The sequence below is a fragment of the Hyalella azteca genome, unplaced genomic scaffold (genome assembly GCF_000764305.2).
Source record: "Hyalella azteca isolate HAZT.00-mixed unplaced genomic scaffold, Hazt_2.0.2 contig16884, whole genome shotgun sequence".
In the NCBI taxonomy this organism is placed as follows: domain Eukaryota; kingdom Metazoa; phylum Arthropoda; class Malacostraca; order Amphipoda; family Hyalellidae; genus Hyalella; species Hyalella azteca.
Window position 1 is genome coordinate 43,146 of NW_025946691.1, and position 17,316 is coordinate 60,461.

The window sequence follows — 17,316 nt, forward strand, 5'->3', positions numbered from 1 at the left end:
GCTCATCATATCGGCTTGATGAGGAGACATCCATTCAAAACGTCTATCATAGAAGACTCCTTGTGGTGTTCCCCAAGGAGAATATCTCGGAGTAGGGAGGTAGTAAGGGTGATATGTAGGCCGAGAACGGAACTGTGGCGTAGGAGGTTCGTGGACTTGAGCTCCAACCACATGAAAAGTCCGAGTGTCAGGGTATCTATAAAGAGGAGAAAGCACAGGAAGCTCTTTACCGTAAGGTGAGTAACTTGCAAACTGGAAAAACGAGGACATGCCGTCACTTGATATTCCACGTATTGAAGGACTACGGTGATTGGAATTGTGAAATGATGATATGAGGGTTGAGGGAAACGATCGTTCAACACTGGAAGGCTGTTTTACCGAACTGACTTCATTGAAGGAAGCTAATTGTGCAAGTTGTCTCCACTGAGTTGAGAGGGGACCAGGTGAGGATGATCTAAGTCTACCTTTAGGAGACAATACAGGACCAGTTGGGGATTGCGGAATTATATACTGTCCAAATTGCGCTGAGTAAGGTTGCAAGAAGTACGGACTTCTACGATGCCTTCGCGCAACGAGCGAATTTTCATAAATTGCAGGTGACCGGAATGTACTTCGAGGAACTTCATATGTACTCGCGCCAGATCCATCTGACCTAGCTGTCATAAGATGAGATTCGGAAGCTGCCGGATGAAAATGTGTTGTTCCCCGCCTGACGCGATACACTCCACTTTCAACACCTGAAACGGCATTGGTCCATCCAGCTTCTGGAGGTGAAGTCCACTCTCGGAAATTTCGTGGGCCTCGAAGTCCTCTTGTAGGCCGCCGAGGAGAAGTAAACCCTCCCTCTTCGCTCTCTTTATCAAGGATAAACTTGCCCTCATCTGACCGAGAAATTTCCGGGAGAGGCGTTTGACGGAAATCCGCATGAACCGAGTATTGGGCGTCCTTTGAAAATTTTCTTCTATGATCCACTCCGTATTGTCTGTATGAGTCGGAATCTAGAGAGGTAGTGCCTGATTTTAGAGTTTTTCCATCGATAGTATCCAGAAGTTCGCCACCAAGAAGTAGTTCCGCAAGCCAAACCCTAAATTCTTTTACACTCGATATTCTGCACCGCAATAGCCTGTTAAGCACATCAAGAAATAGATTAGAAAATTAGTTTTATCAAACACTACAAACACAAATTCAGCAGATAGAGTTCTTTGTTTCACTATTTCACATGAAAAAAATTCCATGACAATAAATTCATTAGAAACATGGATTGCTAAAGAAAGATAGCTTTTCTTATATTCGTGCAGTAAGAGTGATTAGATTGAAATTAAAAATAATTTCATTACAGAGAAAGTAACAGAAGAACCAGTTGAGGCTTATCAAAAATAGTTGAACGAAGAAATACTTGTTTTTTTACGAAGGCGTGCTTGGGTGGAGCGCGCCAGTGCGCAATCAGTGACACCAACCACAGCAAATTTAATTTAGAAAAATACCCCATAAACAACAAAATCAAGAAAAACGTACGAAAATATATTGAAATAATTTGTAATATGTAAAGTGGTACTTTTCAGGTTTAAACTCGTCATAGGTAAAATTCAGAGCGGAGATTTTGTTCTATCAGTTTCAATAGGTGAAATCGAAAAACGTCTCGCGGAAATACAGCAAAACAAACTCACAGAGTAGTTCAATATCGCATCATGAATACAAAAACTCAAAAGAACTCAATGAATAGAATTAGTTGGAAAATCCTGAGACTGAACGCGAACAAAAGCAAGTCTTTATTATTTACTTCTATGATGGCTGCTGAGAAGCTACTGAGGTAGACACCACGATTAGATGGAGTGAGTTGCTAGGACGTCACCTGGAGCTTCCTTCTTTCTGGTCGGCGAACTTTGTTTTTCAATCAGCATGGAAGTATCGTGCGTGTGCGTTTAGTGAAGAAAGATGGCCACACGAGTAATTGTTGCCGATGTCAAATGAAAGAGACAGGACGCGGTGCCACTCGAACGGGAAGATTCGGAGTGCAGATTTCAGCGTGTGTGGTTTTGGTGGTACAAAGTGTGGGTGCATCGGTGGGAAAGTAATTGGCGGGCAACAGATAAGATATGACACAGGACCAATACAGGATAGGATTTAACGGTAAATAGGCACTCCAATACCCAGGATATGGAAGGTAATGAGAATGAAGGAAATAATAGAGGGATAGGTACGAGGAGGAACGAGAAGGTTGACATTTACATTTTTCAGAAGATAGATGTATAGTTAGATATCACTAGTAGTATAATGAATAATATTGTGATTGATCAGAAAGGAGCGTAACCGACGAACGCAGAGGGTGGAGTGCGAAGCATCAGAAAACACGTCGAGGAGAGATAAAAAAAACGGTTAAAATTTTCATCAACGTAAGAGGTTTTTCATTCATTGCATCAGGTTGTATGAGGTATGGAACAGTGAACATTACAATATATGAAGTAATAGGCTATAATTTGAATGATGTGAAATCCTGAAGAAGACCCTGAATCAAAAGACATACGAACGTGAAATGAAGCATTCGTGCTATCATGGACCGCCAGAACGCAAATGTGATCAACTCGAACACTCATGCCATTGCAGGGTGTTAACTTAGTGAAAGTGTTTTGTTCGTGACTAACGGAAATTTTTCAACAAGAGAAGTAACAGTTCTCCAGATTAACGACTCAGCTGTCCCTCACCCCCTTCCATTTCAAGTCGCAGTACAAATTTTAGACAAAATCTGGTGTGACATGGAGGAGGTCTTGAGCGGCTCGGCTGCAACGAGGACTGCAACATCCAGTCCGGGCCACAAACACTACGCTCTCGGCTGCAGGGCTTGCGTGCCAACCATAAGCTTTATTACTTGTCAATAAATATTCGCAAACCGTCGAACTGAGACTTTTAAGATTGAATCCATTACAGATCACGTAAATTATGAGCTGTTGGTTTATTTACTCTTAGTTATCATTCAGTGATTTCAGTCGGAGCCGCTGTAGGAACATCGGTCGACGGGTAGAAATTAAAATCAGAAATTCGTCGTGAGGGTTTGAGGTTTCGTAGGATTTTTCTATTAAGATAGGAGATTAACTTTGATTATGTATCGCACTTTCATGATATTGAAACTGAAAAACTGTAAATGTTGAATAGCATCAATAAATGTCAATTGTTTTAATTAAAACTCTCAGTTTTACCACATAAGTTCAATGAGGTTCAAGAATATTAATGACAAAGCTGAAATTAATTTTAATCGCCGGTATAAACGGTATAAAAAAAGGCTTCACTTTTAATACAATTCTTACTCAACCAGATGCAATACATTTCTGACCTGAAGGAAATGTGAAAAATTAAGGCTTTAAAATTCAGAAACGTCCATTTTTTACCTTCGTTCAATTTTTCTACGTCTTTTGGGGGTAATTTATGTATAAAAGTGCATGATTTAGCAGTGCATTTTTTACAAAGATGTTTTATTTAACAGGCGATTATGACTTCGTATAAACAGGCTAGTTTTGGCGGTCGAACTGAAATGTGAACTTTGCTTATGGCCAATTTAGAAATGTTTGAAAAAGTTACTTTTTTATATTATTGCTATCAAAAAGGGACCACAGTAATTCTCAGAAATCCCAAAAATTATGAATTTCTCGCGTACCGCATAGTTTAATTATTATTATTGAAATGAGGCCGTTAGTTACAGCGCAATATTAGAGTCAGTAAAGCGGGCGCCGCTAAGGTTGACCGAGGCTTGCATCGATCAAGATTAAGAAAATAGCGATGTCAATATTTATTAGCCTTAAATAATATTAGAATATTCATTATTTGTTGGCCGTAGAAAATATTATTTATTGGCTAATTTTTCATGCGTGGTGAAGGATGGCAGTGAAATACATCAGTGATCATAAAAGAACCCTACTACAACCTTATGCAACTCATGTTAGCGATTGACATGTTAGTAATCAAAAATACAGTACATGTTTTTCAACAATTGACATGTTAGCTACTCTCCTACACATGAAAAATGTTTATGGATAGAGCATTCATCCTCAGAAACAGAGCTGGGCAATATTTGTAAAAATTAAACTTATAACAGGCTTAAAAACTTTCCCTAATTCATAAACTGAACTTTAGCAACAAAAATGAAGCTTCAGCGCGTCTCCAATTTTTTTCCAAGAGTTCCATTCTTTTGAAGTAATCTTCATCCCGAGTTATTTTAAGTAAGTAACCAAAACGAATTGTCATTTCGTCATGTCTACAGCATTGTACGTTTATTCTGGAAAATTTATGCAAAATAACGTTATTAAAATGGCACAAACGAGTCTATTCTGAATATCGAACATTTTCATGAGCATTTCCATTTATTTACTTCTCACAACAAAACTCGATTAACTTATTCATTGCCCAGCTCTGTCAAAAACTTCTTTATATCAGTGGTTTCACCGGCAGTATAAAAACTTCAACATAGTACGTTTACTATATTATAACACCTGCATTACCTTAACTTACGTTATTATACTTGTATTTTTATAGCAAGTATCATTGCAATACAAATCTTTTACAGCTAACCAGCGAGATGAGACTTACTTTTTAAGAGGGACTGCGCTTCCTCTGTAGCCTCCGTTTCTCGTCTCGGACACACGGCAAGCCACCATGTTGTAGGCTGTGTCATAGAAAATGTGCGATTGCAATTCTAATGGAACTCGCAGCGTGATACACACCAAAAGGGAGGAAATAATAGCACAATGATACAACCAAAAATGTCGTTTCGAAAGCAGGAATGGGAGAGATTTAGCAAACAGAATCAAGTCAAAATTAGAAAACGGATTCGAGTCGGAAATCGTTTTGAGGATAGAATTTTGCAGTTAGCAGACAGTTAGTATTATTAATTGAGACAGTTAGTATAGATAATTGAGGTAGTTAATATATTGATTGAAATCATTATAGAGATTTTTAATTTGCTCAGCGGCGGTTGAAGACATGAAGGTGTCAACAATTAAAGTCAACAGTGAAATGAACGAAAAAGATTGAGTTTTTGAAGAATTTACGAACGAACCTCAGGTTAGTTTTAGCCAATTGTGTTAACGGAAAGAATGTGTGCAAACCATTACTCATTTGAATTAGCATGCAGGGAAACGAAATAAAGAGAAAAATCAGTTGTGATTTTAAGATTTGAACCAGTATCAATTGAAGGTTTATGCGTGACGGTGTACAGTGACGATACAAATAACAAAGAATATACCATGTTCATAGAAAAATTTGTGGAGAATTTTTGTAAATTGTTACAGAAATTAGATCAAAAGAATCATATAATGATCAGATGAAAGCAAGGACGGATGTGAACAGGTGGTTTTTCGGGTCAGAATACGAGAACAATACAAATAATTCACAAGAATATTTCAGCACATCGATAGATACATTGCATAAGCGTACAACAGTGATTAAAAAGATGAATCAGTTATTTTATGCCAACAATCGACATATTCGATAGATTGGAAATTTATTATAATAAAGATTTATTTATGAAAAATAAAAGACATAAGCATGAGCGAGGGCATCAGTTTCACATCGTCGGGTTCATACAAGTTAGTAAAGAAAAATGTTTTCTTGAACATTTTCCAGTTAAGTAGTTTTGATAGGCAACGCGAAGAAAAATGTATTCAAAACGAGAACGGTAGAAAATAAAATAAGAAAGAAAAATGTTATAACCAGGACAATAACATTATTTTAAAAAAATGAATCAAGCAAAAACATCGCGGCGAGCAATTGATATCAATGAAGGTATAAACACCATCGGAGTGAGCAAATATACGTGGAAAATACAAGCGAGTGTTACAGAGGGTGCATTACGAGAAATTTTGAGATAAAAAATTTGAGTCATCCGAAAAAAAAAAAACAAAAAAATACCAGTGTGATTGGTCATAAATGGTTGGCTCAGCAAAAACGTACGAGAAGAAATGTATAAAGTACGAGTAGTAGAACCACAGCCGAATTATGCAGCATCAGGGCACAAAAATTGGCACATGCAACATAACATTTGAAATTAAATTGTGTACAAATTAAGTGAATAAAATAATAAAATAAGAATGACAGAATAAAACCGACGAGGATAAAAGGTGATGAAGTGCAAGACGATGAAGATAAGAGGACATTTGTAAATGGTGATAGTGATATTCGCGCAATGTCCAGGAGTTTAGTGGAAGTCAAATGGGAACGAACGACAGATATACATTGTATTTAAAACAGAGGCATAATGGATGGAGCGTATTAGAAAAAAAAAACAGATTGAAAGCCAGGTATAAAATAAAGAAGCAAAGTGTATGTGACGTATAAAACAGAAAAGCATAGCAGTAGTCCCGTATAATAAAGGGAGTATGATGGATGTGACGTGTAAAACGAAGAGCATGAGGAATGCCCATAGAAAACAGAAGAACAATTAGGATTTCGGGTATGAAAAAGAAAATTAATTAAATAATAATAAAAATTGACAACGATTAATTGATGGAAGCCAGAACAGAAATTAGCGTAGCGTGTTGTTGAGAAAATTAATTAAATAGTAACAAAAATTGACAACGATTGATTGACGAAAGCCAGAACAGGAATTAGCGACGCGTGTTGTTGAGAAAATTCATTAAATAGTAACAAAAATTGACAACGAATAATTAATAGTAGCCAGAACAGAAATTAGCGACGTGTGTTGTTGAGAGGAGCGTATGAGTTCAGGCACCAACGTCATCCATAACGAAACGCAGCGTGTCGGCGGCAAGCGAAAAAAAGAACCGAAAAATAAAGTAAGACCATCACCAATGAAGAGCTGGAAGAGCTTATCTATTATTGACGATCATAAATTATAATTAGAAGAAATATCGTCAAGATTTCTAATAGCAAGATAATTTTTTATATATTATTTCAAGTTTCGTATCGGACTGATAGCAATCGAGGAACTTATTATAGGTTATAATTTATTATCAAAAGTCTAGTGCAATTGATTTCGAGTAGATAAATCAACGACTCAATTGAAAGACATCATAGAATAACAACAGCTGAATGTAATAGAATCCAGTAGCTAGAGTTTCCTGACATTTGCATATAAGCTAAAGCAAAGTAAAGCCAAAGAATTATCATTAACAAATAATAAATAAATGTAGTTAATTTCAATTTTTAATGAACAAAATTATACTAAGAATCCCGGGTTTTGCATTCATATCAGTCGCGAGGCTATAAATTTCATCATTTGATGCCTTCGTTTAATTTAAAAACTGCGTAAATTATCTACAAAAAATGCAGGTAAAATCAGATTTCGTGCAGTAAAATAAATTTTGATAAGTTTCTGTTATTTTGAACTCGAAACTTTGTGGCTTTTACGTCTTTTTTATTCACTTAATTCTAATTTGAAATCGAAAAGCCAAAATTTCTGTTATTTTGAACTCGAAACTTTGTAGCTTTTTGATTTCAAATTAGAACAAAATGACGTACTTTCATTCAGTAGTGACTTTTTTTATTGTATTTATCTGAACTTCAGAAATAGACTTTTAAACTACATTTGAATGTTCATTAATCAGAAATATGAAGCCATTGCTCAAAAAATGTCGAGACTTGTGTGCCAAAACAAGAGAATTAATAATATCAAAAAATATCTTCTAAGATAACACATTCAATCAACGAGCTGATTTAAGTTTTAAACTATTGAGAATAGATCTGAAAAATAAGTTTTGAATGCAAATAAGAAACATAGAAACTCGATGCAGAATATTCATAACTACATTACTAGCTTCTTACCTTTTTCCTGCTTTTTTCTCTTTCTTTTGTTGCAAATCTTAACGGTGAAGACCGACAAGATAATCGCAACAATGCAGAGCAACATTCCTCCGACAACAGCAGCAGTCACGGCCTAAAGTTCAACAATTCGCCTTTATTAAAATACATGTCCTTAAAGTCACTCTTCAACAGTTAATTAAATTACTGTTTTGAAATTTGCATTTACAGAGACGTAGGAGAAAGATGTTACATGGCAAAATCAGTACAGAATCAAGTATCATTCAAAACAACGGATATAAAAACAAACTAAAAACTGTAATATTTATTTTCTTTTTTATTTGTCATTTGAAGAAAATTAGTATTTGTTTCTTGTTATTTCCAATTGTTGATGAAAAAAACTGGTGCAGAATTGCAACTCATCAGTGACCAAGTTCGGTCGTGAAAGTTATAAACTTTGCCTCGTTAAGGAATATTTTAATTTCATGCACGATTTCTTGGGAATGGAAGACACAATAAAATACCATATATGGAAAATACAGACCTTTTTCTTATCCAGTTCTTCGAGAGTGACGGAAACTTCTTCCGACACTTGGAAGCTCGTCAAAGTCTTGGCAAAAACCTTGAACCGATGCGTCTTTCCAGGAGTGAGTTTGTCAACTGTAAACGACACAAAAATACTCAGATTTGCTGAAAAAATAATTATCGAAAAATGACTGAGAATTGATACTTTTTTCCATATATCATTATAAAAACACAGAATATTTAAAGAATTATAAAAAAAAAATATTTGTAATATGGTTTTAATACTTGTTCCTACAAAAGAACCCGAGAATTTCGTTCATTGGCGCCCGCGATAAAAATTGTTAGCGACTTCAAATCAATTATTCCATTAACGACTCGAAACAACTATAGAGGAATTTTGTATTGTTGAATCGATTCGGAATCATTTGTCCCGATCTATCAAATCCATTTTGAAACCACACATATATTTTCATATCATACTTCAGAACACGATTGATTCTATTCACTTCAGTAAAGTTAAAATATTCCTAAATGTGTCCTTTTTTTATTGCAGAATTGAAGTGCACGGAGCTCGAGCGCACGCACTAATTTCAAAGTCACGATTGTGACTCGAGAAGCTTGTGACTTAGAACGTGATCGTCTTATTATTATTATTCCACGAAGAGATTGTCGTGGCGTCTCGTTCAGATCGAACTTCGAGGGCACGTTACAAGCGGCTAAAAAAGACACGAGAGGATAAAATCAGATGACATCTATGCTAAAACAGAGGACATATGCCAAGACTGATGACGTCTATGCTAGAACAAACAACACCTATGCTAAACCAGTATGGAAACCAGTCGTACCGTGATAGTTGTAACCAGTCGTACCGTGATAAGAGGTTACGTTGACGATCTCCCGCTTGTTGAGTTTCTTCCAATTGCTGTCCCCTGTCTTGTGCTCGATGTCATAAGAGGTTATCGGCACAGAGCCTAGAGGAGGAAGCCACGAGATGGTGTAGCCTCCGCCATTAGGAGTGATGGTCACGTTGCGAGGTGGTGGAGGCTGTGGGCCTGACCGAGAAAAATATAATCATAGCAAATCTCATGGGATTTATTAATAATAAATCTTATGGGATTAGCGAGCATAAAGTAATATGAACATCGCACTGAAAAAATTATAAATTAGGTTCGCGATGCAAATTGAAAGCCTTAGTAGTAATTTATTAATATTGAATTGAAGATATTCTATATTCATCAGTTCAATTTAGCTGTTTATTAATTACTATTCATTTTAATTATTTAATTACTATTTAATTGAAGATATTCTATACGCATCAGTTCAGTTATGTTCTTTATTTCAGATGTTATTATTCTAATTTTGATTAACTTTGTATAACTTTGAGGTACATAAAAGTTATGGATTTTCTAAAATTGCTTCAAAAGATGATTATTGAAAGTTAGACTCTATCATAATCGGAATCAGAGCTACATCGGTTGCCAAAACGAAAAAAAATACGAATACGAAAAAAAATACGATTTATAAAAGAAATAACATGTACATTTAGGTTCAGTTTTGGAAAACTTCTAGCACTTCAGACGTCGCTACCCATGACACGTCGAATCAATTCTTGGAAGAAGAGTATTTTCCTAAATAAATATTTTATTCAAAATACTAGAAGTCAGATTTGACTGTATATATTTGTAGCATCGCGACTCTCTCGGTCGTTCATATATTATGTATCTAAATTATAAGAACTACAAAAGTAGAATCATAATTAAAGAGCCTATATTTTATTAATATTTTTAATATTTTAATATTTTTATTAGCGAGGAAATTTAATCATCAATCATCGTATAGAATTTGCAATCGTTGGCATGAGGGAAGGTTCAAAAAAATTTTAAATTTAAGTGTGGTGGAGTAAATTGTGCAAAGACTTAATAATGAAATTCCAGGAGATATGATTTGGGATGAGAAATTTTTGTACACTGGTAAATATTGACTAATTACAATAGTTTAGCAGACATTTATAAATTAATGATCAAGTTAAGAACATCAATAAGAGTTCAAATAGGGAGAACAAGTGTTTAATTCAGTTCTATACATAACCAATGCGATGGAATTTGGATAAAATGGGGTCTGGATTGAAAACTAAACGGCAAAAATACAAGGGACATCGATCGAAGTATAGTTCTTGATTAGAGAGAATTTTTACTCATAATCTAAATATTTATAAAATAAAATAAAATGCGCTCTCATCTACTTCCACCAGCTGAGTGAGGAATGGGTCACAAATGAATGGATTTCATTATTTAGAAAAAGTAATTTAATAAGATAAGTAGAGATACTTATTCTATTTTTAGACAGGATTAGATGCCAATCATTGCATGTTAATTACATCAGGGTTCTAGAGGCCTTCGACAAGTTTTTTTTTCGAAAATTTTTCGACAGTCTGTGTTTATTGTCTGAACGCAAATTATGTTCATCGTTTGTTAACTGTTTATTATTGAGTTACGCAGCTTAGCTAACGTGAAATTGTTGCACGAGTCTTGGAATGTAGGAGAGTTGAAATGAGAGAGTCGAATTTGCATCGTACTGAGTGAACGAAAATGACTTCTGCAATTAAAATGACTTCTGCAATGAAAATGACTTCTGCAATGAAAATGACTTCTGCAATGAATTGCGAGACTTTCACGTATCATTCGATAGACGAGAAATTTGCTCAAAATACTAGAATACGGATTATAATTAGTTAGCAGTGAATTTTAAAGGACATTTGGAATTTAAAACTACCGTCACAGAACGCAAATTTTTAAGCGCTAGATATTCTAAAAAAAATCGGACGTCTAGAAAGTAGTTATTCAACTTGTGCCTATAACAAACTGTTTCTAATGCTGAAACGGTAACATTTATAAATCCTGACACTGCTAACAATGTAGCAATTGGAGCATGACCATACCTGATTCACCTGTAAGTTATATACAGGTATGTGTGATGTTAGGATGAACAATGTTTGACCGCACAACACAGAAGTGGTAAACAAAACAAGGGACCAAAGTAGCAGAGAGGGAACAAAATTTAGAAAATACGAAAAAAGAGGCAATAAAATGAACAAATAAATAATAGAATAAATAGATCCCCAGCGAATCAGAACGAATTAGAATAAATTTGAGAGTAGAGAATTAACGGAAGCGCGTAACATCAAATGAAGGAAACAAAGAAATAGTGTAATTCAACAGAATTTTTTTTTACGATGGTATCAGGACCGAAACATATAAATGAGATACGATGTAATATTTGATACCCATTTCATATCGAACGATGGAAATTTTAATTTTGAAATTAAAACTTTCAGAAAGTTTCGTGTTACAAGTGAAACATGAGTTTGGAAGTAATTTTAATGAAACAATGAGGAAACTTTCACAAAATTAGATCCATAGGAAGAGAGGTTCGAAAAGGAAGTGAATTGAAAAGAGTAGCAAAGAGATGGATTGAAAATAGAAGAAAACAAATGGATTGGAGAAAGGAGCGAGGAAATGGATTGGAGTGAGGAGCGAGGAAATGGATTAGAAAGGGGAGCAAGGACATGGATTGAAAATAAAAGCAAGGAAATGAATTGTGAACAGAATTAGGAATAGATAAAGATAATAAAGAAAATGAGACAACAAGAGAAGAAAAGGAAGAAGATAAGGAGAAGCGATGGCGTAAAGTGTCGGCAGTTGTGGCACACGGCAGCGGATGAGAGAGAAGAGCAAGTTGAACATTAGAACAGCGAGCGGAGATTGGCTAGAACAATAACTGTTATTTGAGATTGTAAAATGAGGAAAATATAATAGTATACAATGGCCGTAATAAACACAGCGTGTCAGCACATAGTTTTAACTGAACACGCTTTCACTGAAACTGTATGCTGGCTGTATGTGTATTTTATGTGGAATAACAAATAACAGTTTGGATGTTATAGATATTTTGAACCATACTGAAAAGTGTACCTGCAGTAGCTAAGCAATGCCTGCATTAAATTGCGTCGTGAACGGTAAACTTTGCACGTGAAAATTTCAGAACCAATTACTATTTTCATACAGCTGTTTGCGATATCTCTACGACTACTCGACTAACTCGGTATGAATAAATTCTTTAGTTTACTCCAGGTTACTAGCAGAAAAATTAATCCACAGAGTATAGGGATTAACCTCGTATTATGTAAGTCTTTGATGTAAAATAGTTTCATTATTTGTATTTTGGCCGCTGTATTGAAATGTGTTGATAACAGCATTGAAATTTTTTGGGATTCAAGAAGTCACCAGATTTTATACTTTGAAAATTGTACTAAGTTCGAGTTGGTCAAAATGTTTTTTACTTACTGCTGTAATTAATGTCTAATCGCATTCGTCCTATCTGTTAACTATTTACTAATTTCATAAACGGCAACAAATTATATTGACATGCATGTTCCTCTTTCTTGAAAATTTCATTAAATAAATCCACAACGAAGAAAAACAGCTGGATCATACATGAATTTGTATACTCGTATGGTGAGTAGAATAACTTGAAATTCTCTGGTTCGTGTTTTCAAACCGTATAATTTTATGCAATGAAACACAAACTACCTCAGCTACGATTAATTCAGAGATGCATATGAGAAGAAGATCATAGCATGACAGCTACATTTTCAAAACGACTTTGTATGTAAAAATATTCACCTTCATATATTACGTCTTCATCAATATAAATTATTTATTACAGAAAATAACTGAATTTATACAATTTCGAGTTTGCATATTTAATATGAGAATTCAGCGACAATAATTAATTACCGAGTGAATACTGTATATTTATTTAAAAATAGCAACATATTTTGGCATCTATTCGCAAATAAAATTTTATGTATTGTTATAAAGAAGTGCAGGCGAGCGGTTAATCATCGGCACAAAAAAAATCATTCTGATAAAAATCATGTTTTAATCTAAACTTAAATAAAACAACTGTACTGTTTCTTTCAAACAAGAGTTCAATATTAAAAAATATAATAAGGTATGAATGATTCTCCAATTGGGGTAAACAGAACTCTTTGGTTTCATTAAGATTTCCGAAACAAAATATTTCAATTGAGTTGATTATAACATCGAAGTTATCACACAGTGGATTCATGTCCAGCACGAAACATTAAGGAATGGAGCACAGATTTTCATATGTTAAATTACAAAATGATTCCAATGTAAAGAAATAAAAAAATTGTAAAACTTTTTATGCTTGGAACTCATCACTATTCAAACAATGCAGAAGAAGCTAATTTCTACTCAATTAAGAACAATAGAAAAGGTGCAACTACAATTTTAGTCACTTATCACTAACAAAAAAGTAATGTAAGGACAATTGATGGAAATAACATACTTACTACAAGAATAATGCTAAGGAGCGTTGGGATAAAAAAAAAATTCCCTGCAAAAACGTTAATGACAAAGCCAAGCCATAATACCAAAAATATAACTCAGTACTCACTGCAGTGAGTGACAGAGAGCGCATTTTCTCGTCGACGAAAACTTGAGGTCACGGACGGACGGACGGACATGGCGAGCACAATAGTGTATTTCTTCCATAAATGAGAAAATGCGCTAAAAATGAGGCAAATGATTACGCTAAAGACGAGAATTGAAGGAAACTCTAATGATAAATATAAAATGAAATGAGAACTGTTCATTAACAACCCGTTCGCTCAGTAGGATTGTCATGAATATAAACAAATATTTCATCGAAACAAAATAAACAATTATGAAAATACTAAAAAACTCGAAACTTGATTACGTGCAATTAGTATTACTCATTCAAAGGGTTAAGCAGAATAAACCACCACCGCACCGATGTCGGCATCCTTTTTATTTTCTTCGAAACTTCGTGCAATTCCGAAATTTGGACGAAATTAAAATTGGATCAATACAAATTCTGAAAATTTCCTACTCGGATTAGAAAATTGAATTGAATGAATGGAAATATATTTTTATTAACAGGAAATAGTTGGGTAGTTACAATGACCATTTCTTAGGTTGTTACGATTACGGTTGAATACGATTAGGTACGATCAGGTTGTTACGATTACGGTTGAATACGATTAGGTTCGATCAGGTTGTTACGATTACGGTTGAATACGATTAGGTTGTTACGATTACGGTTGAATACGATTAGTTTGTTACGATTACGGTTGAATACGATTAGGTTGTTACGATTACGGCTGAATACGATTAAGAACGATTAGGTTATTACGATTACGATTGAATACCTTTAGGGTTGACGATGGTAGGGAAGTAGGTGGTTCCGGAGGAGTCAGTGGGATAGACTACCATCTGCCAGTGATCGTATTCTATGGGATAACACGATAACAATTCTCAGATATTGAATGCAAGAAAGGATGCCAGGAGTTCTAATGCACGCTAAAGCCAACCCGCTGGCCACGAAAAAACCATAAAAGGATGCACGAGTTACATTAAAAATTAAGACAAAAAACTCGAAGTTGTCATTCAGCTCGGGAACTATACAAGCAAATAACGACTGAAGCATGCAAAATAAATGTTGTATGCAAGGTATACTTCATGGGACTGGCATGGGATGTGTGGATATTTTAATAAAAATATTTAATGGGAAAACTATTAGCAAAAGGGTTAGAATTATAATTCGTTTGAATAAAACACACGATGCAGTTGTAGGTATGGAGCCGAACAGCCGGGAGAAAATATGAGCTCAAAATTGCATAAAAGTATAAGTAAATAATATGAAATAAATCGGCAAATAAATATGAACAAAAGTTAACACGAAATAGAATTGCCATGTTCTCGGAGGCCAGCAAAAGTAGCAGCCAGTCGTTGTCGCCTTCTGGTATTTAAAAAATAAACTGAATAAAATAAATTGAAATCATATCGAGGAACGAGAAAAAGAAAACATTCAATAATTGCTCCCACATTAACATGGAGCAATTATATTTATTAACATTTATTACAATTGTTGACTGAAAAGATGACGGCATTTAAAATCAAACGGAAATGAAGTGCCCGGAAATCCAAAAAGAATTTTTATAATCTTAGGTAATTAAATGACGAGTGAAAAAAACTAAAGAAATTTAATAAAACATGAGGAATTGTGAAGTTGAATGCGTGTGGTACAGCAGCCAAAGCCATAAACAAAAATATCTTTACGAGGCATTTTGTAAAATCAGGATAAAAATGTAGGTTTCGGCAGACATTCTTGCGTGAACTGAAAAAAACAGGGACTGTGGAAATATAAATTAAATTGTCAGTAACAGAATTTTTGCGCGTGCAAGCAGCAGTACTATTAAAAAAATTAAAAAGGGTCAATTTATATACAAATGAAGAAAAAATGTACAACTGAGGATTTTTTATTGGTTATAATAATAGGAAATAAAAATATATTAAACACCATGGGGAAAAAAGATGAGATGCAGGGATAACGAGCGCTGCGTGAGTCCCCTTACCGACTACAGGTCCCCCCGGGGGATGAACCTGTGAATGGTCACCCCCCGTGTGGGGGATTTGGTTAGGGGCCTGGGGGTTGCCGTTAGGGTTGTGGGGTTCCTCGTTGACCCCGCCCGTGGCTGTTGGAGTTTTGCCTACAACACGCGAGATTATTGCTCATGTCGAGAACTTTGTTTAATATATGCATGAAAAATTATTGCATGTTCTATATATGCATGAAAAATTAATGCATGTTCAATAAATGCATATATTTAATGAATGCATACATTCTATGAATGCATATATGCAATGAATGTATGTTCAATGAATGCATACATATATTCAATGAATGCATATTCAGTGAATTAACATTCAATGAATGCATATTCAGTGAATTAACATTCAATGAATGCATATTCATTAAATGGATGTTAAAGTAATGCATTTAAAATAAACAGCTCCACGATGTCTGGGATGCAGAAGGTTCCAACAAACTAGGACTCTATTAATAAAAAACAAAGACATGTACACAATTAAATGTACAACTGTGTAATTAGGCTGCAATCGCTCCAGCAACTGTAATACCAGGAGCAAATAGGTAAATTAACGAACATATATAATATTAAGGGCGAAAACGTAAGTAGTCCAGGTGATTCATTTTAGTCAGAAATTTATTTCAAAGATCAAGGTCATGATGGGAGCTAGAGTGAGTTTTCCACTATCACGTATTATAATTATTATAATTAAAACAAATATCATTAGAACAATTATGATTGGCTATGGGGTTGGTGTCGGCAACCGGCAAACCGTACAGGCTAAATACTAATTAAATATCCTTGATACTAATTAGTATCAAGGATACTAATTAATAATTAATTAATAAACACGAAATAATTACAAATTATGATCATCAACATATTTTGTTTTTCTAGATATTGTCACTAAAGAGACAGTCTTAATTTCAGCTGAAGAATTCTTCTTTAAAATAAAGAAATGATTAAAAAAATACAGGCGATCAATGCTGTGTATTGCAACCGACACATGTACGGCCAGAATATAGAACAGGAATACAACTTAACGGTACAATATAATTCACAAAGATTACGTCGAAATATGAATAAATTCGCCTAAAAGAATTCATTGCGTAAGTATAGGCCAGTTGACCACACTTACTTGAAAAGTTTCTATTCACTTGCCGTATAACTTTAAGCCAAATAATATTATTATATTTTTAATTGTACCGTATTATATTATTACACTGCCGCGCAATCAACATTAATATTTGTGAGCCGAACTTTCTTCTTCGTCAATAACATATTATTATTTAAAAAAACGCTGGTAAAGTTGCGCAGTAAATAAAGAAATAAGTTAATAATAAAGAAAGCCCAATCAGCGATGGCTGTGAAGTTTAGTAAATAATTGGCAAGGCAAGACCAAACCAATCACCCTGGGTGGTGGTGGTGATGATGTCGGAGAACTCACCCTGGGTGGTGGCGGTGATGATGTCAGAGAACTCACCCTGGGTGGTGGCTGTGATGATGTCGGAGAACTCACCCTGGGTGGTGGCGGTGATGATGTCGGAGAACTCACCCTGGGTGGTGGC

The 17,316-nt window shown here is 34.8% G+C and overlaps 1 protein-coding gene across 1 annotated transcript in view; it reads right to left on the reverse strand.

The window, feature by feature from the left end:
- Nucleotides 1-1,070: 1,070 nt before the first annotated feature.
- LOC108682553 (protein turtle) overlaps nt 1,071-17,316 on the reverse strand; it is a gene marked incomplete in the record, with an annotated part of 95,069 nt that continues 78,823 nt past the window's right edge. The window contains 8 exon segments of the mRNA XM_047885079.1: nt 1,071-1,123; nt 2,703-2,838; nt 4,579-4,684; nt 7,771-7,882; nt 8,291-8,406; nt 9,141-9,323; nt 14,528-14,608; nt 17,268-17,298. Of these exon segments, the coding sequence (XP_047741035.1) occupies nt 2,733-2,838; nt 4,579-4,684; nt 7,771-7,882; nt 8,291-8,406; nt 9,141-9,323; nt 14,528-14,608; nt 17,268-17,298 (735 nt within the window).